A 23,448-nucleotide genomic window follows, 5' to 3' on the forward strand; every position below is an offset into this window, starting at 1 on the left:
GTCTTTTTATGAGTCTTTTTCAAAATGAAGCAAAAAATAAAGTAAAACAAGAGTAACACCATTAATCGTAAGTTCCACCTTCCTTCCACTTCCTCTTCTTCTTTTCTATCAATATCTCCCTTCCTCTCCCTCCTCTGGCTCATCTGGGGCCGCATATTTTTCATGCACCAGGCTCAAATTTCACCTCCCACCGCCCCACGCAACTTCCCAAAATGCCTGTTCCTTGGCCCTGGAAATGTAACAGAAGTTGGACGTAAGTGCTCTCTGCGTCTTTTTTTGCGCCGTCCAGACCCTGGCAAGGGCATGTTGGTGGTTTGGAAGAAAGTAGTAAGTCTTCTGCTGGTGCGAGAAAGACAACTGCCTGAGATCTATTCGATCTACAGGGCTGCTTGGCGAGAAGAAGAAACGTGAAATACGAGAAGCCAAATTAGATGATGCTTTACCTTTTTTCTTTCTTTTACGTTTTGTTGCGAGCCCAGAAGTGCCTCGGCGGGATGAAGACGACGTAGATGTACCTCGGCATGGCTTCTCTTTTGGGTAATGTAATGCCCAGCGTAGGCAGACGCAGAGGCAGCAGTAGGTGCAGAAGACACACTGAGGGCCAGAGCACCTTGATGGATACCCTTAACCTGGAATAACCCTCTTTGCATGCTTTGCTCGTAAATGTGTGGTTTTCGATCTTTGGTGGTGTGTTGGATCGCCAGGGAGTCGCCCAGACCGTCGGGTTGGCCCCCTCTCCCCTCTTACTAGCCACAAATGGGTTGTTTCAGAAAACGCACTGCGATCTTCACTGGTGAAAAATTATGAAAAATTATGGATTATTATTTGGTGGATTGGGACGATTGAAGATGCATCTTTTGTACTTGCGAAACATCGTTGTTTGACTCGGCGGGTTTCCCCGCTAAGGGTTTACGATAAACGATAGAGTTGGCTGTCGAAAAGCTGCCCAAGAGATTAGAGTTTGTTCGCTCCAGCGAACAAACAAGTAGTCGAAAATCATCAAATTCAGCCCAAATGGACTTCTACCAAACCCACCCCAACTTGCCCCAACTCTTCACCTGGAGAACCCATTTTTCCGCCATTTTTACGCCACAAAGCCGTAAAATGACCTCTACTTGCCCGGTCTTGATGGTGTAGTTGATGGCAGTGTACTGCATATAAGACCCATTTTCTATCCCCATCTACCTATCCCTCTCTCCCCAAATACCCCTTGGAAATTCAATCTAAGGGTGTAGAACCGTCCTATAGATGCCTACTGTAAGACAGCTGCCTTTCCTCCCATGCCACCCCTTTGGGGCGTCGTGGGGTGGATAGGTCACTGGCATTCACACCCGTGCACCATAACCCCATATAAGGAGCACAACATCAACTTGCACCAACAACCACTACACTACACATACCCATCTATTCAACACACCCCAAAATGAGCAAAGATGACGACGTGATGGATTTTATAAATTCCCTTCCGGACCTGCACCTGGGCACCCCTGGCCCCAATGATTCAACAGCTGGCGGTGACGACTTCTTGGAGTTCCTTGACGAGTTGTCTGCCCATGAGAAATCTACGCCTCAAAAGGGTAAACTAGGCCCTAGAAAGGATAAGAAGATTGAGCCAGTCAAGAATAAGCCTGTTGAGAGTGCTCTGTCTTCTGTGACTGAAAAAGCTGCTGAGGTTGCTGACTACCTTCTGCCTCAGCTTCCAGCAGAGAAGAGTGCTTCAGTAGAGCTTCAGGAGAAGATTGAAGAGGCTTCTCAAATGAGTGACCCATTTGCGTCTTTATCGCTGTGGTGGTCGTCTGAGGGATCCAAGAAAGCTCTGTCTTTGTGGGGCTCCTTAACCTCGAATGCAACTCAGTTGGGAGAGCAAACATACCAATTGGCATCCAACACGTCCCAGCAGATAAGCCATTCTAGGCAGAAGCTTTTGAGCGAGAATCCTGCTTTGGATAACGACCAGGTTTCTCATATTACATCCAGACTTAACACGATTCTTAGCAGTGTCTCACAACAAATCAAAGATGGCCTTATGGACCGTGAAGACGAATTGTTGAACATTATGCTCGTGTATGACGTTTCAAATATGGACTATTTGGATAAGGTTTGTGCGTCAAAGTTTAACAAGGTTATGTCGCAGGTTGAAGGTGGTATCAGGGTAACGGTGAGCAACTTCAACCATCGCCATGAACTGCGTGAAGGAACAGGTCCTTATTTCGACTTGGATATTTTCTTTGGCAAGATTATTGATGGTGAAAAGTTGTGCTACGCCAACCTCGATTCATCTATTAAGGATTACCTCAAAATCACGGAATCTGAAGAAAAGGCTGAGGCCGCTGACAAAGAGAAGGAGTTGAAGGAGGCTGAGGAGAAGCTCATGGCCAGAGAAGGCGATTTGGATATCAACAGCAGCAATGTCTTCATTGCTATCCAGCCTATCAGTACCGGTAGCGCTGAAAAATCTAAAGAGCCAACTGAAAGAGAGACTTCAGCCACAGCTCCTGTTCTCATTGACTCTACAAATTCAGAGTCGTTTGCATTTGCCTTGATTTTAAAGGATATCACCAACAAAATTACCATTTCAACGAAATCCCAGCCGTTCCCATTGAAATGGGCCAGATGGGTTGCAGGTGATAGAACGGAAGTACAAGAATTCTTTGGAGGTGAAAGCACTGACGAAGCTGTTGATCCAAGTGAATGGGTCAAGGAATGGATCCAAGACGGTCTTTCGCTCAGTTTCGCCGTGTTGGCCCAGGAATACGTCACTAAAAGAATGGGTATCTAATAATGCATAACGATAAGATGATCCGATGTAGGAACTCCCAATTGGTAAAAGGGTATCTACAAATCAATTGCTGGGCAATTGTGAATTTCCTATCCATCCCATTTCTATAAATCTATAACGCCAAATCAAACGGGGGCTTCCGCCATTAAAAGAGATCAGCAAACTCGGCAATGTGTGGGTGAACAGCACAAGCCATAGCGGCCGCCAGGGCACGCGAGGTGAAGCTGTTTGGAGAAACACAAGTAGCCAATCCGTGGTGGATGTCGTTGTTAGGCTCAAAGTGGTCCTTGTCAAGAGCCGACACAGCGGCACCCTTGAGCTTCTCAGCGCCGTGAGGCACAATGTGAGTCAAGTTATAGTTGGCAAACACGCGGTTCAAGCTCTCGTCGTCCACGGCAATCAATTGGTTGACCCAGTCAACTGCAAATGGAGGCACGGTCTGGGCATCCAGGTGAGCCACCTTACCAAGGTACGTCTCCTCAGAAACAAGATCAATGTCAGGCACAAACTGCTTCGTCTTCATGTTCTTCCTCACCTCCATATCACAGAAGGTATGGTTGGAAGAGGCAAGCAACGCAGGGAAGATACGCTCGAACCCGCGAGCGTTCTGTGGATGCACATTGATACACTTTTCGTGAATAAAGTGGTATGTCAGGTACAGTGGCAATTGGTCTGTCCGAACATCCAAACGGTAGTTATGAGGAGGTCTATCAGACAATCTCTTCAACAAGTGGTGGGAGTGGGCCAGCTTTGTGTTGTGGAACAAGGTGATAGTTGGCTGCGAATTTGCAACCGAGCGGCTTGCAGAGCGGGCGAACCCAGTGAGACGGGCGAGGTTGGAGAAGTTAAACATCCTGGTCTGTTGAAGCCGATGATGGAAAAAAAGAAGAAGTTGAACAAGATGAGAAAAGCTGGTCTTCTTATATTCCTCTTTTTTTATACGATGGGTGGGAGGGGTAAACTTATTTTGATGGCATGGGGAGTGCATATAAAAGGGGGAGATAATCCGGTCTCGAGCAGAGAGTTGGGCAGTCAAAAAAAAATGCGGATTATACTAGTTAAACTGTCAAGGCCTGAGCTCAACATCGCACTTCTATGCAGGATTTGACTCTTTATACGACACGTCTTTTTCACTTCTCCAAAATTACCCCGCCCACTCTCCTCCTGGCTGTGTTGGCCCAGGCAACAATTAGGCGCAAAAGACAAAAAGACAAAAAAAGACAAAATCCAGCCAACGCCTCTAATTAAGCAATTGACGAAATTGCCCCTGAAATGGTGAAGAAAGAGCACTTAAATTTTAAAAAATCAGGGTTTTCTGGTTTTCTGGTTCTGACTTCTTACCGGCCTGCCGATCTGACAGGAAATTTTTCATTGTATTTCCATGCTTGGTACTTCTTCTTTTTTGCACCCAATGTGGCGATGTGTTCCGGATTTGCACTTCCCGCTAAGGGATGTAGTTGCTGGTGTACGGGTTTTCCTCGTGTTTCCCGTATCGCCTCAATGTAAATGCCCACCCTTTCTCCTCTTTTTTCTTTTTTTCTCCTTTTTGTTACCATAAATTGCCACTTCTACACTGCCCCAAAAGCTTCGGAGTTGCTTGGTGCGAAACCTCCTAATTTAACGTACTGCATATAAGCAACCGGCCCACCGTGGCTGCAAAATTCCAATCCCTGAGTCAGACGAAGTCAAAACATGAGGAGATCTTTACGATAAGAAGGAAATCTCAAAGGATCTTCATAATCGGACGCTCCGTTTCTTCGGCTGCCCGGTATGGAGTCCCTTCTCTTTTTGTCTCTTCTCCTTCTGCATGTGCTTATCTTATCGGGACGTCTGATAAACAGACGGCTGACTTCAGCGAGGGGAGGTATTGAGGAGAGTGGGAGTGGTTGGGAATTGGAGAAGGAGAGAAATTTAGTTGGTTTGAGGAAGGGGGGGTTAGAAAAATTAGGTGAATTTCAGGGAAGGGTGGGAAGCGTGGGAAGTGTGGGAAGTGTTGGTTGGGTGGAGACCAGAGCGGAATTGGTGAGCACAAGTGGAGTGATCCTTCTGGTCCACCTGGAACGGTCCACCTGGAACTGGATTTTATTTGGTCTCTCATTTTGGACATTTGGTCTTTCGGTCATTTGTAGTTTTGGCCATTTGGTTAATTGGGGTGATGGCTTGGGTTGGAGAATGGGGGGTTGAATGGCTGGCTGGCTGGGCCTGGGGATGACATTCTCTATGGCCAGGGGTAGATGTGAATAGGGTTTGGTTGTCTTTAGGCGACAATGAAGGACCAATGGAATGTCTTCAAAGGGTTAGGCTATTGATTTAAGGTTTACGAATCTACTGTGTGGTCTATCCTTGGTAGATGGGAGTGCCCGTCTCTTTGAGGTGTTCCATAGCGATCTGGCCCACCCAGGACATTCTTTTTTATGTCCTATGATACTGATTTATCTGGGAAAGTGCTTTTTCAAGAGCTGAGTGCTGACTCTAGACTATGATCATGCTGTACTTGGCCCACCATCCATCCCTTAGGCCTTATCTGCTGACCACGTTCCATACTTTAACTAAAATTGAGCTACCAATTACTCACCCTTTCAAGGGTCAAACTTACTGGCATCTGCCTTGTTCCATCCTTTATTCCCTGAAAAATGCCTATCCCAGCATGCTAGGACAAGCTGAAACACCATATGGAGTCTTCCTGCTACCTACTTCCCTCAACACCCATATCAGTTCTACCCACTTGATATAGCAGGTCGTACTGTCCATGGCTCTTGAAGCAATTTCAAGTGGAGTGGAGAGTTGTCCAATGATATCCAACTGTTTCAGGTTGTAGATCTCCTCGCGGCTCATGTTTCAGAGTATGTAGTAGACGCCCAACTTTGGCCAGAACGACCATATTCAACACAAAACCCAGTATAATATATAAAAAAGAGAGCAGCAAACAACAGGAACACCAATACATGAAACTTCCGTCACTCTTCTGGCCAAAGAGGCTAGGTAAGGTACTTCTTCTGCGCCCTTTGAAACGAGGCTAGCGCTTGGCTCCAACTACGAGTATGATATCATCTAGCTTCCCATGAAACTTTATTGCCCGTTTAAATAAATACAAATACTTCTACTTCTCTCCGTCTCCTTTGCTTTTCACTCAGAATGACCAGTCCTGATACTTCCTCTACTATAGCTGAGCCTCTCAGGCAACCTTCCAGTGATGAGTCTTGGTTTATACAGCTTATAATACTTCTTTTTTGCACTATTCTATGTATTGGTATTTCAATTGTTTTGTTTGCTTTTCAGATAAATGATGAAACATCTGTGGCTTTTCAGCTCATGAAACTCGGTCTTTATTGTGCTACTTGTGGTGCTTTTGGTGCCCTTCTCCCTTATTGGCGAGCAAAAAATCGCCCACATATCCTTGAGATGGCGTAGTAACAGTACATATATCAATAAATAGTTAGCTTATATGCATTTGGACTTGCTTGTATTCATTGTGACGTTTGGTTGTAGACTTTAGTATGAGGCTTTGAACCATCACAATGGCCTAGCGAGGCTTCGTCAATGTATGGAAGAAAGAGGCACACAAGCCTTGCTTAGTATTGAGCGAGCTTTAGGAAACCCTTCTCTGCACTAAGTCAGTTTTATTTAGTCCCTAACAGTGGTTTAGATATGGTATATGCTTTGAAGGGTCCGATTCCTGACTATGAGCCCTGGGGTTGGTAGCTGGGGAAGGTCTGAGAAATGAGATGAGTAAGTGGTTATTCTGGAGTGAAAGTTCGATTACATTAGGTTGTTTGGGGTCATTGTTGGATATTTTCCGTATATAAGTCTTCCTTAAAGAAGGTGATCATTAGCATAGAAGACCTCTATCACTTTAAAAAAGCTTCTTATCGGGACTAGGTTAAGTGGCTGGTGTGCAGGATAAATAGACAACGCGTCAACCTGGAGCTTACGAGACTACGGCTGATTTGGGGGTTTAAGGCACTTATAGTGGTCAATTCAAGGATTATCAGTTCAAGAGAGTTTTAGGATATTCCCCTTCTTTTTATCGCTTCCTAGAGGGACTTTTCGGTCCGCAACAGGTAAAAACCCATCTGAGGTTGCTGGTCTCGGGAGTGAACCTCATCGTTTCTTATGCAGTACGTGCAGATGATTACTTCAACAGTTCTATAAACACGTCAAGAACTCAATATCAAACATTCCTGGTGTCCAAAATTGCCACAAATATCTACTGTCTAGCTCCTTTTAATGTATCAAGCAAGTCGACAGTTGGCTGCCTGCCTCATCTGGTCCCCCTCGTAGATGTTAAATCTCAGCCGCACGAGCCGCATCAAACAGTATCCCATCAGGGCCCTTTGCATTTCCTTTTTACAGTCTTTCCAGGGCGAGCGATTAAAAATACCTCCAACTTCTTCCTCTTCTTCTTCTTACTCGACCAGTCTTCTTCAGTAATGAGAATCAAGTATTTTACCGTATTACCTTTACTTCTCCAGTTGTGCACTGATCAAGTGGCAGCTGGACCTTCTGACGAAAGGCGTGTTACAGGTTACAACCATGGCCCTTCTTACTTGTCTTCGTTTGTTTTCCATAACTTGGATCGTTGGACTAGGTGGTCACCCAATCAGCCAATTGAGGCTCCCGTTGACCTTGACATGGTGCCTACGAACGCCTCCAGACCGGCTTTGCATGAGGTTCACTCATTGGCTGCAAATCCAACTTCTACCACTGTTGACATGCCATTTGCCCTGACAGTCACCCCAGACCATCCTGATGGCTCTGACGGTTCTGGAGGTTCCGACCTGTCAAATGATCTTATCGATAGTTCGGATGAACCCGAAAGCGACGGGGGAGACAGAGATGGCAGAAATCCAGATAACATCTATCGAAGCCCAAGTGTGGAGCAGGCCTCAATAGGTCCTTCTCACAACACGAGTTCATCGTTTATTTTTGTTGCTAATCGGCAGCCTAATATAGTGAGTCCAGTTTTATCGATGGGGGTATCATATGGTTGCATGACTTGGGTGAATGCTGTTGATTTCAACGCAACAGCTATCAGGTATCTTCGTCAGTCTGAACTAAAGTGCACGGCATATGCTTTCCAGAATAGCGACTGTACGGGTAACAGACAAGAGATTGACTTGAGGCAACCAATTGGCGTTGTTTTGCTTCCTCAAGAATTCCGTTCTGTAGAAGTGTTTTGTTAATAATATACAACAGTCCGAATAGATTAATATAACTAACAGTGACACAAAAGATAATAGTGCTTCCAACAAATACACAAACTAAATATCTGCACATTCTGAATCCGACAATTCAAATTCGTTATATTCTTCACATCCATTGACGTGATTGTAAATCGTGAGCAGACACCGTTCAGCGAAGAAACTGGTCAGCACGCTTACTGCACCGATTTCTTCACTTCTCTTTTCGATATACTCCTCTAACTTCTTCGGATACTCTCCATGTGGGTAGATTATTTCTCTACCTTCCCAAAAGTAACTAAGATAGTTCTTCACGTACGCCAACCCTTTACGCTTAACAAGCCAGTCATATCGTCTCCTTTGGGACATGATTCTGTAGTCGCTATTCGTCTCGAGCCTTCCCTTGTATTTCTTTTCATATGACAAACAGTATCTTCTATGTCTCCTTTCGAAGTCCTTTGCCACCATTTCCAACTCTTCTGGACAAATACTCCTTTTTCTCAACCTTGCACGTACCACGGCACGCTTTTGTTGCACATCCAACTTCTTCATATCAATCTTCTTCTTCTGCTTCTTCTTCTGCTTCTTCTTCTGCTTCTTCTTCTGCTTCTTCTTCTGCTTCTTCTTCTCGTCTGTCTTCTCCTCAGTCTGGTGTTGATTGGGGTTTTGATGATTAGGCTCTTCGGTTTCCAGGCGGTTTGGGAACATTTTAATGAATTTTTGCTCTCCAGTAGAAGGATTATCCCGCTTTATATGTGAAACATTGTTGTAAAGAAAGAGGAGAAGGCACTTCTTTGGGGAAACTCCAACTTAGTGTCCCACAAGTAGAGGGACAGTATAGCAAAGTGGTGCACTTCTACCATCAGTAAAGCCATATGCAATGGGCTTTATAACAATGTAAAATGTTGAGTACTGGCGTGACTTGAACAGCAAGATGATGCACTCTCGTACAGACTCTCTGGGCGAGTCGCATCTATAAGTCACCGATAAAATGGATGGGTCTTTCATGGGTTGTGCTGCCTCAGTCAGCATGTGAATCGGAGATGAACTGGCGAGGAGCCTCCAAAAATGTTAAAGTAAGTGTTCCGTCCATTCCCTTCTGGCACAAACTTGAAAGCAGCGTTCATTTCATTGTGATTTCCTCTCTCTATACTTCATACCCAAAAATCTCGGGTCTTCTATGAGTGAACACAGGTAAGTCTGTCCTGATTTTTTCCACATAGTCCAAGTCAATCTCACCCACAATCAATTCACTATAGTCCTTGCTGTCTTTCCTTTCCAAGTATGTGTCACCCTTGGCAACAACCTCTCCCCAAGGACCAATAATCACCGATTGGCCATAACTGACTCTGACCTTCTTACCATCGCCATCCTCCTCTGTATCTGCGTAAACGTCATGTTCACCACATTGAGCGGCCATAACAACGTAGCACTGGGAATCTATAGCACGAGCTTTGCCTAGCTCAAGCCAGTGAGCCTCGCCCGTTCTCGTAGTAAACGCAGAGGGGAAAGTAATGATATTTGCACCCAACTTACGCAATCGAAGTGCTAATTCCCCAAACCTAATATCATAGCAAATGGCTAAACCAACTGAAAACTTGGAGAATTTTCCCTTATTCACACTAAACGGATCCAAGATCTCCTTTCCGGGCTCAACCGAGTTCAGTTCCTTCAATATAGGCCCATTGACGATGTTTATATCGAAAAGATGAAGTTTCTGGTACGTTTGAGCAATATCTCCACGATTGTCTATCCAAAGCTGGTTATTTTTCACCTTCTTCCCGTGGTTATCGCCTGAAGCCGGCTCGTGAACTCCCACGGCCACAAATATCCCCTTATCCTCGTCTTCTCCCGAGGACCTCTCGTGAATCTGGCGCACATGCTTCTGTAGAACGCTGATAAACTTCTCCTTACTCTCCTCAGCCAATTGAACCGAGTGTGAAGCGTCCCTGGATATATAATCAGCAGCCTCTGGAAGGAAAAGCACCTTGACGTTTTGGGCCACCGCCTGGTCAATTAGCCTCGTGGCTACACGAGCATTGCCAGCTAAATCAGACGATGAGCACATCTGCCCACATGCTATAGTTAGCTTTGAAGCAGTCATTCTGCGTGCAGATGTAGTGAGTAGTCGAAGAGCAGAAAGATACATAGTGGTTGTAGATAACGGTGGGGGGTGGAAACCCAGACACCCAGGGAAGAAGATGGCCCTGGAAGTGGGACGTAAGCAGGTGGAAAGAAGGTGTATTTTAGAAATAGTATATATTGATGTTATTGTCAATTGGATTTCATTTTTGAGTCTAATTTGGGAGCCAAGTGTGCTTTGATTGTGGTCTTTGAAGGTGAGTATCAGCTTAAGTATGGGCCTACTGTGGCGCTTATCTATATAAGTAAGGAAGTTTATAGTTTTGAAAAATAGCAGTTTTGGTATTTCTATTACATCTTCGTTGGTGATAACAATACGCTTTTTGACCAGATTACTAGTAGCTATCCCCAGTTTGTCTTTACGTGGGTATATGTGATTTCGCAGCCATTAAGGCCTTTGGCAGAGTTCAGAACAGCACCATCTACAACAACAGCTTGAGAGTTTTCCTACTCTGTTTGGAAGGGGCTATTACGTTCATTGTAAGAAACAAAAGTAGGAATTTACAGTAGTGGTTTGGGATAAGTCATCTGCTTACGTTGGCCAGAAGTTTCCATTTCTCCATCTTTACTAGAAGTGTCCATTTCACCACCTTTACTAGCCAACATACCATTCAGTGCTTCTTAAACTACAATGAACCGCTTGATGAGGTTGAAAAACCAGAATGTCAGCAAAAGTTTAAAACAGTATCAATAGAATGATGGTATATCCAATTGGCTGGATTAATCAAGCTCTACCAAATATTCTGATAAACCACCTTATCATTCGTGAAACCTGAAATTCAAAACAACCATATCCAACTCATAACTCATCTCCATCAAATAGCAAAGCTCGATTAGTTATCAATCCACTATCAGCTCCTCTAGCTCTTCTATCATCTCTCAAGAATAATCTACATTTTCGTATCTTTCACAATCATGCCATCAACTGTACTCTCTTCCTTTCAGTCCAGCAATCACTCCTTTTCTTTATCCTCAATGCCAATGCCCCCACGTTGTTCTTATCACCACATAGCCACTGGCTCTTCTAGCCCCTCTTCCTCACAGCCCCAGACATACCAGTAATCAATGTTAATCTCGTCAAAAGCCTGAAACTCACAGCCAACGACCCCTAAGTGAAAAGCAGAAAATTCTTCACCTCCCTTAGAGCTACACGCCGCCGCCTATCTCACATGCGAGGTTCTTATCTTCAGCTGTCATCGTATGCAACGGTTTCTAGAATGCGCAACCGTAAGTGCCCCCCACGAGGTTATGTTCCCTTAATTAATCCGATAGGCTAATCTCGTCTGGCACTATGTTCCGGGGAAATTCATTCATTCATTCGTAAACCCCTATTTTGGTGCCTTGGTAAAGGCTCCATAAGCGCAATTTCAGTGTTGCAAAGGGGAAAAGGAGGAAGAGCCAGTGTCTAATTGTTAACCGCTGCACAGTAGTCGAAGAAGAAGTTTTCCTCCTGGGGGTAAACTGCCGAAAGCAACCATTCCAGAGCCACAGTCATAATTCCAGGAAGCTCCAGCGGCGTGCTGAGTGATATCCCTGATAAGACAAGTAAGCAAGAGATAAGTAACCATGTGGCTGCGTGAAACAGGCCACAATAACAGCCCCAGAAGAGCAACCACTTTGAATTTCACATTCCTAATAACTACAAAGGTTGAAGAGTGTTGTAGCAAGTGCCATACTATGTGGTTCCTCGGCAAGTTTCAGTAAATGGCAGCAAAAGATGCCACAAGCCCGTGGAAAACACCTAGCAAGTATACCTCCACAGATGCACCAAATCCTTCCGTAGTTCCTGACCCCATACTTTACCCACATTGTTAAATACACAAAAAGGACTGATACGAGGGTTTCCAGCCATTCAGTGTTTGAGCTCGGTACATGTCATCCGAGCGAGCGCATCTGATAATCCGGTGCACATGCCAGTGTCAATTAACAGATGATCCGAAGGCAAGGGATAGTAGACAAGCGATAGACAAAATTTGGTTAGCCTAGGAAACCAAGCTGGAAGCTGGAATCAGCTTGAAATTTAGGAAGATAAAAAACTTTCTTTGGTGGTAGGGAGGGTCGCCGGGATGACATCCGGTCGTCCGAGCCGTTCATCCAGCTCGCAATCTCCAAATTTCACTCTCTACACTGGCCGCCGCCCCAGTTGCTTTCATCTATGGTATCGTAATTCATCCTATGTATATGCTATTTCAGTAGTTTCGTGTACTTCGTTCATTTATGCCTTGTTCACTGGACCAGCAGTGAAGACATCCTCAGAGGAAAACACAGTAGGCTCAAAGGGAGCCTCGTTCTGGTGCTTCACCTCCTCCGTAGCGAAAACATCGTCGTTAGCAATCAAGTTCACGCCATTGTCGTGTTCGTTCACGTTGTTAAAGTTGATACATCTCTGTCTGGAAGAGAAGAATCTCAGCATCGGCTGCTGGGTTTGCATTGGTGCTGGCACCCAACAGCGGGACACAGTTCTGAAGTTGGCAACTTTAAGAATTTGTCTGACCATTTTATTTTGCTTGTTGTGTTGTGTTTAGAAAATTTGATGAAGTGAAAACTGGGGGGCAGGGGGGATTTATATAATCGTACCCCAGATTCCGAGGAAGCGAACATCCGGAGGTGCAGCCGGACTTTCGGGAACGCCTGAGTCACAAGAACGTCGGCCTGCATGGGAACCTTAACCAGTAGAGCCAGTGGAGCCAGTGGAAGAAAGAATTTACGCACAATCTGTGATTCATGGCATCATCAGAGGGTCTGTGTGCAGTGCGCAAGCGAGTCACACTGCTCATGACAGCCGCTTATCCACATCCGTTTGACCGAGGAGAGCCTCAGTGGAACACACCAGCAAAAAAAAAGCCGTTCCCCCTATGCCCTCATGGAGCAACGGAGAAAAAAAAGCCACCCTTGTAGTGAAACAGAGCCAGACTCTTGCCGCCGCCCCCTGAGCGCAAAAAAAAAAAGGTTGCCCTTTGTCAATTACGATAAGGCACCCACGATGGGCATTTGAGTGAATTTTCCTTATCGCACTTTCCCCCCAGGCGGTGAACTAAGTCTACGATTTTCCCCCATTGTGGTCTCCTTTTCTCCCCTTCCTCCCCTTTCCATTCCATCCCTTGATCAATTGATCCCCTGATAGAAAGCTTTGTTTTTTGATTTGGGTGCTTTTTGTTTCCTCGTATGTTTTTCGTCTGATTTTTTTTTTTTTTTCGGCACTTTTCTACCGACTTATCTTGGCCAATAACAGTAAATAATCGTCTGGCTGTGGCAGGAAATGACCTGTTCCCTGCCCTCCATGGACCAATACCACCGACAATTGTCACAAAACAAGTAAAGAAACACATTCTTGACTCGGCACAAACCACTAAGAATTGTCATTTGACCGGTCTCGCCGGAACAAAGGTCGGTGGTGAATGTCCACTGGCTGGTGAATCACCGGAAATACAATTCAGACCACGTTGGCTTCCAGTGGCAGTGGGTGGCATTGGGTGGCAGTGGGTTGGCTTTTTCTTGTAGAGTCATGAATTGGCTGTGGTGGGTGGTTGGTGGTTGGTGGTTGGCTGTGTTTGGTGAACCGAGGCAGAGACAGTCATAGCCAGGAGAGATGTAGAGTAGGCAGCGTAGGAGACAGCATGGATTTACGGTAAATGTAGAAACTAAGCGAATAGGAGTTGTTTGTTGGGTAGAGGGGAAAAGGAAGTGGAATACGAATATTCTTGTCTTTTTGTATTTGTATGAGCATTTGGCCTCTGTCCTCTGTCCTTTGGTGGTTCTCTGTAGCTCTCACTGCCCAATACTACCTCCACCAGTTCCCACAAAACATGCCAAAAATTAAGAAAACAGAAGATAATCCTGCTAAACATGGCCTGACAATGCCTCCATCAATACCCAATTCTACTCCCTAACGACTGCTCTTTGGCGGGTACTGCCTAGCTGGGCTCTGCTGATCATACTACCACCTATACCCACAAGGAAACACCGGAAAAAGATGGAAAAAAATGGAAAAAAATGCCCATTCCCAAAACACTATCCCAGGCAGTCCAGACCAGCCCATTCCTGTCCTTCCCATGACTTCCCGTTCTCCGAACCACCAAATGGACCCTGGCTTCCTTCCAGGTTGCTCTCTCCCCTCCAGCCCACTACGAAACTCTAATTGTTTGCAGCCAAATGAACTGGGCTCAGTTTGCCTGGTGCCCTGCCACCTCCTTCCGTTCGTCCGAACAACCCTCAAATCGTTCCACAATCCTCTTCCCACCTGCCCTTACCTTTTCCCTTTAAACCTTCCCTTTGCTTCCGTTTGGCTGCAAAAGCCAGAAAAGTGCGATTCTCTGTCGAACTCTGGTTGTGTTTTTTCCACTGCACCTTCTTTTCGTTTCATTCCTTCACTCCGGAAACGCTCCGGGGTCGCGACTCGCCTGTGAAATTTATCTTGTTTTTGGTCACGGCTCCCACCAACCAGTGGCAGTTGCTCTATATGGAAAGACCGGGAAAACACAAAACAAGGGGGGCTTTAGAAAGTGAACGTACTTCCACCTGATTTCGGGCTTGGATTGGCGGGAAATCGGTGGGAAATGTGGTGTTTGGTGTATCACGTGACCCCGCTCACGTGCGTCCGCTCTCCCGGTTTTCTGGGGTACCTCCGCAAAATCACCTCCACCATCAACTCTTCCAATGGGCACAGGCTGGGAACTCACTCAGGCGCTCAGAGAGAAAATATATCTCTATGCCAGCTATCCGCAGACGTCAATCTCCATCCGGCAGATGGTCCAGTTTGGTCCTTCGCCCCTGCCAGGGTCCATCTTTCTCGCCTCCCAGTTCATCGTGGAAGAGCTCCCCATTCGTTTGGCGTTGAAGGTCAAAGACTTGGAAAATGCTCCCTTGGGTCTTTCGAAACAGCCTTCTACTATTAAGGTCAAGAATTGGTATGCACAGTCGTTTGAAGAACTTACACTGCTTCCAAAGCCTAAAGTCGACGACAAACTCAGAGAACTTCTACAGTCCAACAACGGGCACACCAGACTGGTCAGCTCTGTGGGCGACAAGGCTGAAGTGAATGAAACGCTGAACTTGGCACAGCAGCAGCTGAATGATGTGGCTGTGAATAACGTCTTTTCGGACGATGGCATTGTTGTTAGACACCATCCAAATACACTGCAAAGCGGTGCTAGGTCGACGAAACTGCGGCTGGAAGCTCCCACTTTTGGCAAAACGTATTTTACTCCGTGTCCTATGAACATTGTATGGCCTAAGGAAGTGTATGACTACAATAAGTTGGTGCACGATGCACTTAGCAAGATTAAAAAGAGGCACGACGCCACGGTGGCTACAATGGCCCAGGGTGTGCTGGAGTGGAAGACAGAACATAAAATCGTAAGCGTTAATTCGGCCATTCAGACCTTTTTGGACAGGTTCTACATGCTGAGGATCGGGATTCGAATGCTTATTGGACAACACATTGCTCTTAACATGCTGCAGCAGCTGCCGACCAAACAGCGTCTCAATACTTTCCTCAATGGAAGCAACGGTAACTCTGGAAATGCCAAAAACGGCAGAAACAACTATGTCGGTGTCATTTGCACTGACTGTAACGTGAAGGAGATTGCTGAAGATGCCGCAGAAACAGCCAAGTACATTTGTGAAGAGCACTACGGGCTCTTTGAGGCTCCAGAAGTCCAGTTGATTGTGCCCCAGGACTCGATCAGTTTCATGTATGTGCCAGGCCACTTGATTCATATTTTGTTTGAAGTGCTCAAGAACTCATTAAGAGCTACAATTGAATTCCATACGCCGAAATTGAAGGAGCAAATGTTAGCAGAAAATCCTACCATGAAAGAAAGCGATATTGATTTAAACGACTTGAAGTTCCCACCTACAAAGGTTATCATCAGTGAGGGCTTTGAGGATATTGCCATCAAGATCTCTGATGAAGGTGGTGGTATTGCACGTTCCGAGATTCCATTGATCTGGACGTACTTGTACACTACAGTTGACAAGACACCAGTTCTCGACTCTGACGGTAACAACCAGACCAGCTTCAGAGCACCAATGGCTGGATTTGGCTACGGTTTGCCAATCTCCAGATTGTATGCCCAGTACTTTGGCGGTGACTTGAAGTTGATCTCCATGGAAGGCTACGGCACGGATGTGTACATTCATTTGAACCGGTTGAGCAGCTCGCTGGAGCCTTTGCCTTGATCGGTTGGGCTAGGTAACCAATAAAAGATAAAGGCACACTACTGTAGGTTCCCAAGACGTCAAATCTATTGTAGTCTGAGCGAAACGTCACCTTGGCAAAGCGCTATCTTGGCCAGGCGAAACGTCATACTGATCTGGACCAAGCATACGTCATAGAAGCTTCTCTTCGCCCAACCCTAAATGCCAATACAAACTCCCCAACACATACCTATTTTCATCAGCACAGCCAAAGGGTCATCCAAACCACTCTGAGCCGCTCCTACTTTCCCCAACCACCCAAAACCCGCCCAGACGTGACGTTTCCATCGCCTTCTTCGCTTCATGCCAAGTTTTGCAGCCATTTAAGTGGGGCCTCGGTCCAATACCGAGGAAGGCGGCGCGCCGGTGCCGAGGCACTAACCAGCCACACAAACTGTGTTTTTTTAGATATACATGACCATTGTGTTTCTTTGGGGAAATACCCCAGGTTTGTGGCACCGATGGAAGTTTCGGATTTTTACGAACCCGTGCCGTTGGTGGGCCAAGGTTGGTCTGCCCATTTGGTTGAGGAAATGGGTACACGGTCACGTGTGGCTGCCATGACCATTTACAGCTCCAATGCATTTCAAGTAGTCAGAAGAGAACATATATATAAAAGATTCCTTTCCAAGGCCCCCCTAATTAGTACTTGGTGCCTGTCTGGCGATGGACATATTTCCAGGTAACTCCGTGGCCTTTGTCACGTGCGGCAACTTCCCCAGATCCACCTTCCCTACCACCACACCCAAACCAAAAAACCACAAAATGGCCACCAAGTTCAAAGTCCCTCTCTTTCTCTCTCCATTACCCCATAACTGCCTTCTTCCTTCCGTTGGGCATCGCCAGGGCTGGTGTCCTGGGGGATCCACGTGACTACCCCACTGCGAACATCAATGAAGCTCAGTCACAGGAAAAAAAATCAACATCTAATACACTCTTCCTCAATCTAATCCTTCCCACAAATGTCTGCTCCAAGAACAAAACCTTGGGAAGTGTCGCTGGGCACCTCGGCAGCTGCTGCCTCAGACCCTTCTGCCTCGGCCGGTTCCGTGGCAGCCACAGGTGCTGGGTCAGGGCTTACTGATCTCTCATCTGCTCAGGAGATCCCAGATAGACCTAGCTCCTTGACGAATCCAGGTACAGGGTATGATTCGATGGGTTCTTCTGGCTACGGTACTGGTGGTCTTGGAAATTCAAGATACGGATCTGGCCTTGGTTCTTCCATGTATGGATCTGGTTATGGTTCTTCCATGTATGGTGGAGGACTAGGCTCTGGCATGTACGGTGGAGGCCTAGGGTCCAGCATGTACGGTGGCTACGGTGGCTACGGATCTTCCATGTATGGTGGATATGGTGGCTACGGTAGTGGGTACGGTTCTGGTATGTACGGTGGTGGCTTCGGTAACGGTATGTACGGCCAGAACGGTATGAACGGGCCTGGCGCCATCGCTGAGGGTACACAGGCGACCTTCCAGCTCATAGAGTCGATTATCGGCGCCGTTGGTGGTTTTGCTCAAATGCTAGAGGCAACCTACATGGCTACACATTCATCTTTCTTCACCATGGTCTCCTTGGCTGAACAATTTGGCAATCTTAAGAACGCCTTGGGCTCCCTTTTGGGTATCTTTGCCCTCATCAAATTCGCCAAGAAGATCTTTTACAAAATCACTGGCCGTGTCTACGACCACGGCATCAGCGCCAAAGAATTTTCCAAGTTCGAGAACAAGCAAAAGAAGTTGGAAGAGAACTTCAGAAGATCCCAATCTGGCAACAAGTCTTCCAGAATCTCATTCAAGCCTTTGCTCTTGTTCTTGGCTGCTTCCATCGGTTTCCCATACTTGCTTAGTAAGGCCATCCAAAAACTCAACCAACAGAACCAGCAGGCCCAACAGCGGAGACTCCAGGAACAGCAAGGCATGGCTGCCGGCAATCGTCCCGCGCTTGATCCTGAGTCATTGGAATTTGCCAAAGCATTATATGAATTCAATCCAGAAAACCCTAACATTGAGATTGAATTGAAACCAAAGGAATTGGTCGCCATCTTGTCCAAATTGGACCCCTTGGGCAATGAAAGTAAATGGTGGAAGGTCAGATCACGGTCCGGCAAGGTCGGTTACGTGCCGCTGAACTACTTGAGCATTATTGAGAGAAGGGCGCCTCCCAAACGGGTAGAAGCAGCCCCATCCTCTCCACTCCCGCAGCAGATGCCGATGGAGGAGAAACCAGAGAAGCTCGTGGACGAGTTTCAGAAATTTCAAGCATAGTGAACGCGGAATAGTATAATATTATTTAAGAGGTTTTACAAATGGGTATGATTTTTCAATGCTGATTTATTGGATACTACTTTTTTTTTGCTTTTATTATGTGTTATCCTATTGTTTAGACAGCGTCATCAGGACGGTTCTGCTCGGTCTCAACCTTGGCGCCCTTGTCTTGGAGGTCCTGGTAACCCTTGGTGTTAGCCTCGACCTTGGCCTTAGCGTGGACCTCTTCCTTAACATTGGAAGCAGCATCCTTAGCCTGGTGAGCAGCACCCTCAGCCTTGTGGATACCCTCAGACAACTTCTCGCCAGTGGCCTTGTTCACCTTCTCGGCGGCGCCCTTGATGTCGACGTTAACGTCAGTGTTGTCAACCAGCTCCTTGACGTTGGAAGCAGCTTTCTCGGTCTTTTCGATACCGTCAGCCAAGACATCACCAGTCTTCTTGTTAACGGTCTCAGCAGCGTTCTTGATGTTCTCACCGGTAGGAGCAACCTTCTCGGTGGACTCAATGGTTCCAGCCAAAAACTCACCGGTCTTCTTGTTGGCCTTCTCCAAGACATCCTTAGCAGTGTCAACCACAGACTTTCTGGAGGCTAGGGACACAGTGAATGCACGGGAGGAGACGGTTGGGGCAATGTGTCTAGACACAGCCGCAGTACGTGAAAGAGAAGTCAATTGACGGAACATGGTATAGGTAATACAATTGGATAAGTAACAAAATCATTGCGAGATGTCTCGCTTATAAATGGACCCACTCAGGAGCAATATGCTTGCTTGAATAAGCACGCTTGCTCGAACAAACTGCATTGCTCGTCATCCCGCTTGCTATCCTTCATGCACACGCTCGGTCACTATGGCGCTCAGGCAAAGTCGCCAGAAGCTTTGTCCACCATAAAGGTACGTGCCTTAATAAGCCAGACGGCAAAACTTGGAATATGCCATCCGAAGAGACGCCCTTCTCCACCTTTTCTCGAGATGGGAACGATGATTGTACTGCGCACAGGCGAGTAGCTTATGGACTTGGTCTCTTGACCGAAAATGTCTGCTTTCGCAGTGGCTGCGAAAACTGGTAACTGGCCAAATTTAAGATCCACAATGGACTGAGCGGCTCCTGCCACAATATCACCCAAGGCGAAAACCTCAGGGAACCCTTTCACTACTAACCGGTCGTCGACATTGACAAAGCCCTTGTCGTTTTTAACTTCATCAGGAAGGAAGTCCAGGAACGGTACATAGAGCGTGGTATTCAATATGACATCAAAGGTGCGCTCCGAGCCATTGTCAAACACCACACGCGAAGCGCCAGAATCTTGTGGAATGATCTCTTTGTACCTGACGTTATTAATAACCTCAACTCCTAATTTTTCAAGCTTATCCTGGGTACCTTTACCCAACTTTGCCACACTCAATGGCTCTTTATCGCCAGTATAAACAGTCACCTTCTTCTTTAAATCATGGGCAATCTCTCCCGCAGACTCCACACCAGTAGGACCACCACCCAAAATACCAATTGTCTCAGCAGCCTTAATTTTCTTGCCCCAATCGAGAATTGCCTCGCTGGCCTCTTCATGGGACTGGTTCACCTTGAACCCCTTATCCAGACTCTTGGTGCCTGTAGCAATCACTAGGTAGTCATAAGTGATGGTCTTGTTGCCGTTAGTGGCATCGACTTCGATTTCCTTCTTTTCCAAATTAGCTTTGGTGGCTGTGCCTTGCACGAACCTTCCTCTGCCCTTGGAATGTTTCTGGACAAACGTATCAAGCGAAAACAAGGTCTTCTCCAAAGTCTCTGGCTCCACAAGAAGCCTTGGAGCCGCGCAGTTGAAGTAGGCATGGGAAGACAGCGAGATAAGGGTCAATTCGAGGTCTGGAGCGAGTGAATAAAGCGTTTTGACAGCATTGCAGCCGGCGAAAGAGCCACCTAATATAACCACGTGAGGCATGTTCTACAAATAGGGAATGTTTGGTGGTCTGGTGAAGGTGGATTTGGCGCTACTTATATAGCCCCATAAAGATCGCCAGCTTGTGCCCAGCTGCAGGAGATACGGACGGTTACAAAGCCAGGCGGTTGAATAAAAGAGGTTTTTGGGAAATGAAGAATTACCTAAGAACTCAATTGGCCTAAGTGGGGTCCAAAAATGTATATTTTCATAATTTTTCACTTTTTTAGGTTACACCGGTTTACACTTTTTCATAGATTTGGGTGCATCGTGACCCTCAGAAAACCCCAGTTCGGCCACAATGCAAATAGACAATGAACAGAAATGGCCCCCTAAATTCGGAAACCGTCGCTAAGCGGGTTTTATCACGGGGGAAGGTTTTCCTTCCGCTTGACGGTGTGGGAAACGGACATTCTGATTGGTCCAGGGCCGTTTGAAGGCCGTATGGCGTTGATTCAGGTACTACTCAGTTATCGCTGGACCAAGTGCGGCTGCAAACTGACTAAAGATACGGGCGTTTTTAGTCAAACGACGGAAGTTCGGGGTGGACTATTTCCGACGGTGGAATGTATTCTTCGGTTGATTAGAGTTCCGTGGTGAATGAATTTATTGGAGGAGGCGGATTTTTTGATGTGGTGGTATTTGTAGGTTACTGGTATTCGGTGGGTATACTCATAAGGGTATTTGTATTGAGCCAGGAAAGGGCTTTGGCTGTGTAGATACGGATTGAAAGACTGAAGAAGGCAGGAAATTCAGAGAAGGATTGTATTTGTAATAATATTTCATTGTGATGTGAGTTTACGGCTTGATTTGGCTGCAAATTAACACAATAACCATGCGTTCACATGGACTTATACAGCTATTCCTTGATAGATTGTAAGGCATTAAAAAGCACCTGAAAGCTCGTGCTTCCCTTGAAGAATGCTTTTGTTCTGTTCTTGGCGTTACATGGCTCTCAGGTTGAGCTTATCATTCTCTAGTAGTGTCTGATAGAGCCAGTTAGAGAAAGAGCTCGTCAGAACTCTTCAAGTGATTGAAATATATAGCTAGAAATCAAAAATAATCATTTAAACTCATCTTGATTCCTCCAGGTCCTTTGCCGTGTAGTTTCCCAGGTTCCATAATGTATCCGGGAAACCATCTGGACTTAAAGCCAATAATACAACACTAATAATCTTATGAATCTTATTTCAAATTCATATAGAACAATATTCTATTCGTTTTACACCTTTAACTGCCAATATAAACATCATTATGGGTCCTTTCGTAGCATTAAAATCTTTAAATGGTCATAACTCGCTCAAATTTCGTCCGATTTTGTTCAGATTTCTACAGCACATATATTAAACATCTATGCACCGTTTGACAACTTTTTATAGCCATTTTCTAACCCGTATCACAAGCTTGAACAACTTCACCCACAAAACCCTTTGTTCAAGAAAGGGTTTCGTGGTCTAGTTGGTTATGGCATCTGCTTAACACGCAGAACGTCCCCAGTTCGATCCTGGGCGAAATCATTTCTTTTTGCATTTTCACCCTTGCAAAACATTTTTTTTTTAAACTACTCTATATGCTATGCTATGGCGCCTTAGGAGCCTTTCTGACCAACCCAGTCAAGTTATTCACTGCCGGCCTCTTTCTTGCAGTTAAGGTATTCACCTGGGCGATCTTTTTCGCAGCCACTTCGCGCGGCGCCAGGGTCCCCCTAACCTTCAAAGGCTCATATTCCACTCCACACTGGCTAAACACTTCAGGAAGCCCCGACTCTGTCATCGCCTGAATGTCTGTTTTGGCATTGTAGTCTTCGCCTTTCACGAAATCCACGATTTTCTTATACTGTTTATGCGAAACCGGCGTGCCTGGTGGAGGCTTTGAACGGTCTACTGATACTGAATCTCCATTCTCGCAGCCAATGATCCCCACTACATTCCCTAGTCTGAACTCCTGGCGGTACCCCAATTCTTCCCAGAACTCTTTCACTGTCACCAGACGGTACCGCCCTTCCACCACCAAATGTTCAAGAAAACGGCCCTTGGGGTCATCTGGAAAAACAGGCACTTCCCGTACGGCCTGGGCATCTTCTTTAAATATATGGCCTCTGGTCCAACGCTGCGAGGGAAGATACCGGTTTACTGCCGCAGCCTCGGCGCCAGGAAGGTCTCCCATACACCGCCAGGGCCCGCGAAGAGTGTTCTCGAGAATTCGCACCCACCAGGAGAAAAGGGCATTTCCATCGGCTACGTGTTTTCCTGAATTGAGTTCCAGGTTGGGGAAAATGTATGCGTTGGCGGAACGTGTGAAAAGGGACACTTTGGTGGTTGCAGTGGCAGCAGGAGGTGCAGTGTCTGGTGCTGTTGTATGGTGGGCCTTGCCGTAGTAGGGTAGTTTTTCAAGCGCGGTAGGGTCTGCCTTGAGTTTGGCAGCGATGGTTTGTAAGATATTCACTGTAGGGTATGGCGAAGACGTTTGTGTTTTTTCCTTTTCTGTTTCGTCTTTTCTCCATGCCACTGGTTCCAGAAGGTACGAGCCAGGGTTGGTTTGTATGATTCGGTCAAGTAGGACTTGGACTACGGCTGCCACATTGATACGGCGGTCGCCTAGCCCAGAAGTGTCTGCTTTAGGCACGAAGATGTGTTGTTTGAGGCTGTCATTTTCAAAAGTCAAGTACACGTAGATTTCTAAGGCGAGAACGGGACACCGGGACGAGGACTCAACGAGAAGGAAGAAATGCTTTGCCTTGAGTGTTTTGGGGTGATGTGCTGACATTGCTAGTGGTTTCGTCTGGAACGCACGGCTTCGTACGTGGACGAGGGAGTACTCGCCCTGGGGGAGTATCTCAGCGATGGACATGGTGATGGAGGTGGACGGTAGGCAAGGGTGGTGTTGAATGGTCTTCAATCACGTCTTATCGAGGTGATTGTTATGGGAGGTCAATTAAGGACACTTG

General features: G+C 46.3%; 10 protein-coding genes and 1 non-coding gene across 11 annotated transcripts; 5 read left to right on the plus strand and 6 right to left on the minus strand. All coding sequences in view use genetic code 12, as the record gives it.

The window, feature by feature from the left end:
- Nucleotides 1-1,423: 1,423 nt before the first annotated feature.
- Nucleotides 1,424-2,779, plus strand: CXQ85_001052 (uncharacterized protein; the record flags this gene model as incomplete). The annotated part of the gene is made up of 1 exon (XM_025484773.1): nt 1,424-2,779. One exon carries the CDS (start codon nt 1,424-1,426, stop codon nt 2,777-2,779), a length of 1,356 nt encoding a protein of 451 aa, XP_025339704.1.
- A 145-nt stretch (nt 2,780-2,924) lies between these two features.
- On the minus strand, nt 2,925-3,632 carry CXQ85_001053 (uncharacterized protein; the record flags this gene model as incomplete). Its single annotated transcript, XM_025484774.1, has 1 exon — nt 2,925-3,632. One exon carries the CDS (start codon nt 3,630-3,632, stop codon nt 2,925-2,927), a length of 708 nt encoding a protein of 235 aa, XP_025339705.1.
- Nucleotides 3,633-7,209: 3,577 nt separating this feature from the next.
- CXQ85_001054 (uncharacterized protein) lies at nt 7,210-7,962 on the plus strand (the record flags this gene model as incomplete). The annotated part of the gene is made up of 1 exon (XM_025484775.1): nt 7,210-7,962. One exon carries the CDS (start codon nt 7,210-7,212, stop codon nt 7,960-7,962), a length of 753 nt encoding a protein of 250 aa, XP_025339706.1.
- Nucleotides 7,963-8,040: 78 nt separating this feature from the next.
- On the minus strand, nt 8,041-8,667 carry CXQ85_001055 (uncharacterized protein; the record flags this gene model as incomplete). The annotated part of the gene is made up of 1 exon (XM_025484776.1): nt 8,041-8,667. One exon carries the CDS (start codon nt 8,665-8,667, stop codon nt 8,041-8,043), a length of 627 nt encoding a protein of 208 aa, XP_025339707.1.
- Nucleotides 8,668-9,106: 439 nt separating this feature from the next.
- Nucleotides 9,107-10,108, minus strand: NIT2 (putative hydrolase; the record flags this gene model as incomplete). The annotated part of the gene is made up of 1 exon (XM_025484777.1): nt 9,107-10,108. One exon carries the CDS (start codon nt 10,106-10,108, stop codon nt 9,107-9,109), a length of 1,002 nt encoding a protein of 333 aa, XP_025339708.1.
- A 4,649-nt stretch (nt 10,109-14,757) lies between these two features.
- PDK2 (protein kinase) lies at nt 14,758-16,281 on the plus strand (the record flags this gene model as incomplete). Its single annotated transcript, XM_025484778.1, has 1 exon — nt 14,758-16,281. The coding sequence occupies one exon, from the start codon at nt 14,758-14,760 to the stop codon at nt 16,279-16,281; it is 1,524 nt and encodes a 507-aa protein (XP_025339709.1).
- Nucleotides 16,282-17,261: 980 nt separating this feature from the next.
- Nucleotides 17,262-18,563, plus strand: PEX13 (peroxin; the record flags this gene model as incomplete). Its single annotated transcript, XM_025484779.1, has 1 exon — nt 17,262-18,563. One exon carries the CDS (start codon nt 17,262-17,264, stop codon nt 18,561-18,563), a length of 1,302 nt encoding a protein of 433 aa, XP_025339710.1.
- A 115-nt stretch (nt 18,564-18,678) lies between these two features.
- CXQ85_001059 (uncharacterized protein) lies at nt 18,679-19,248 on the minus strand (the record flags this gene model as incomplete). The annotated part of the gene is made up of 1 exon (XM_025484780.1): nt 18,679-19,248. The coding sequence occupies one exon, from the start codon at nt 19,246-19,248 to the stop codon at nt 18,679-18,681; it is 570 nt and encodes a 189-aa protein (XP_025339711.1).
- A 173-nt stretch (nt 19,249-19,421) lies between these two features.
- On the minus strand, nt 19,422-20,504 carry CXQ85_001060 (uncharacterized protein; the record flags this gene model as incomplete). Its single annotated transcript, XM_025484781.1, has 1 exon — nt 19,422-20,504. One exon carries the CDS (start codon nt 20,502-20,504, stop codon nt 19,422-19,424), a length of 1,083 nt encoding a protein of 360 aa, XP_025339712.1.
- A 1,440-nt stretch (nt 20,505-21,944) lies between these two features.
- CXQ85_001061 lies at nt 21,945-22,018 on the plus strand. Its single transcript has one exon. It is a non-coding gene; the product is annotated as a tRNA-Val (tRNA).
- Nucleotides 22,019-22,079: 61 nt separating this feature from the next.
- Nucleotides 22,080-23,351, minus strand: RTT109 (H3 histone acetyltransferase; the record flags this gene model as incomplete). The annotated part of the gene is made up of 3 exons (XM_025484782.1): nt 22,080-22,169; nt 22,212-22,370; nt 22,743-23,351. 3 exons carry the CDS (start codon nt 23,349-23,351, stop codon nt 22,080-22,082), a joined length of 858 nt encoding a protein of 285 aa, XP_025339713.1.
- Nucleotides 23,352-23,448: the final 97 nt, after the last annotated feature.

Source organism: Candidozyma haemuli, assembly GCF_002926055.2.
Source record: "Candidozyma haemuli strain B11899 chromosome Unknown B_2014730914, whole genome shotgun sequence".
Taxonomy (NCBI): domain Eukaryota; kingdom Fungi; phylum Ascomycota; class Pichiomycetes; order Serinales; family Metschnikowiaceae; genus Candidozyma; species Candidozyma haemuli.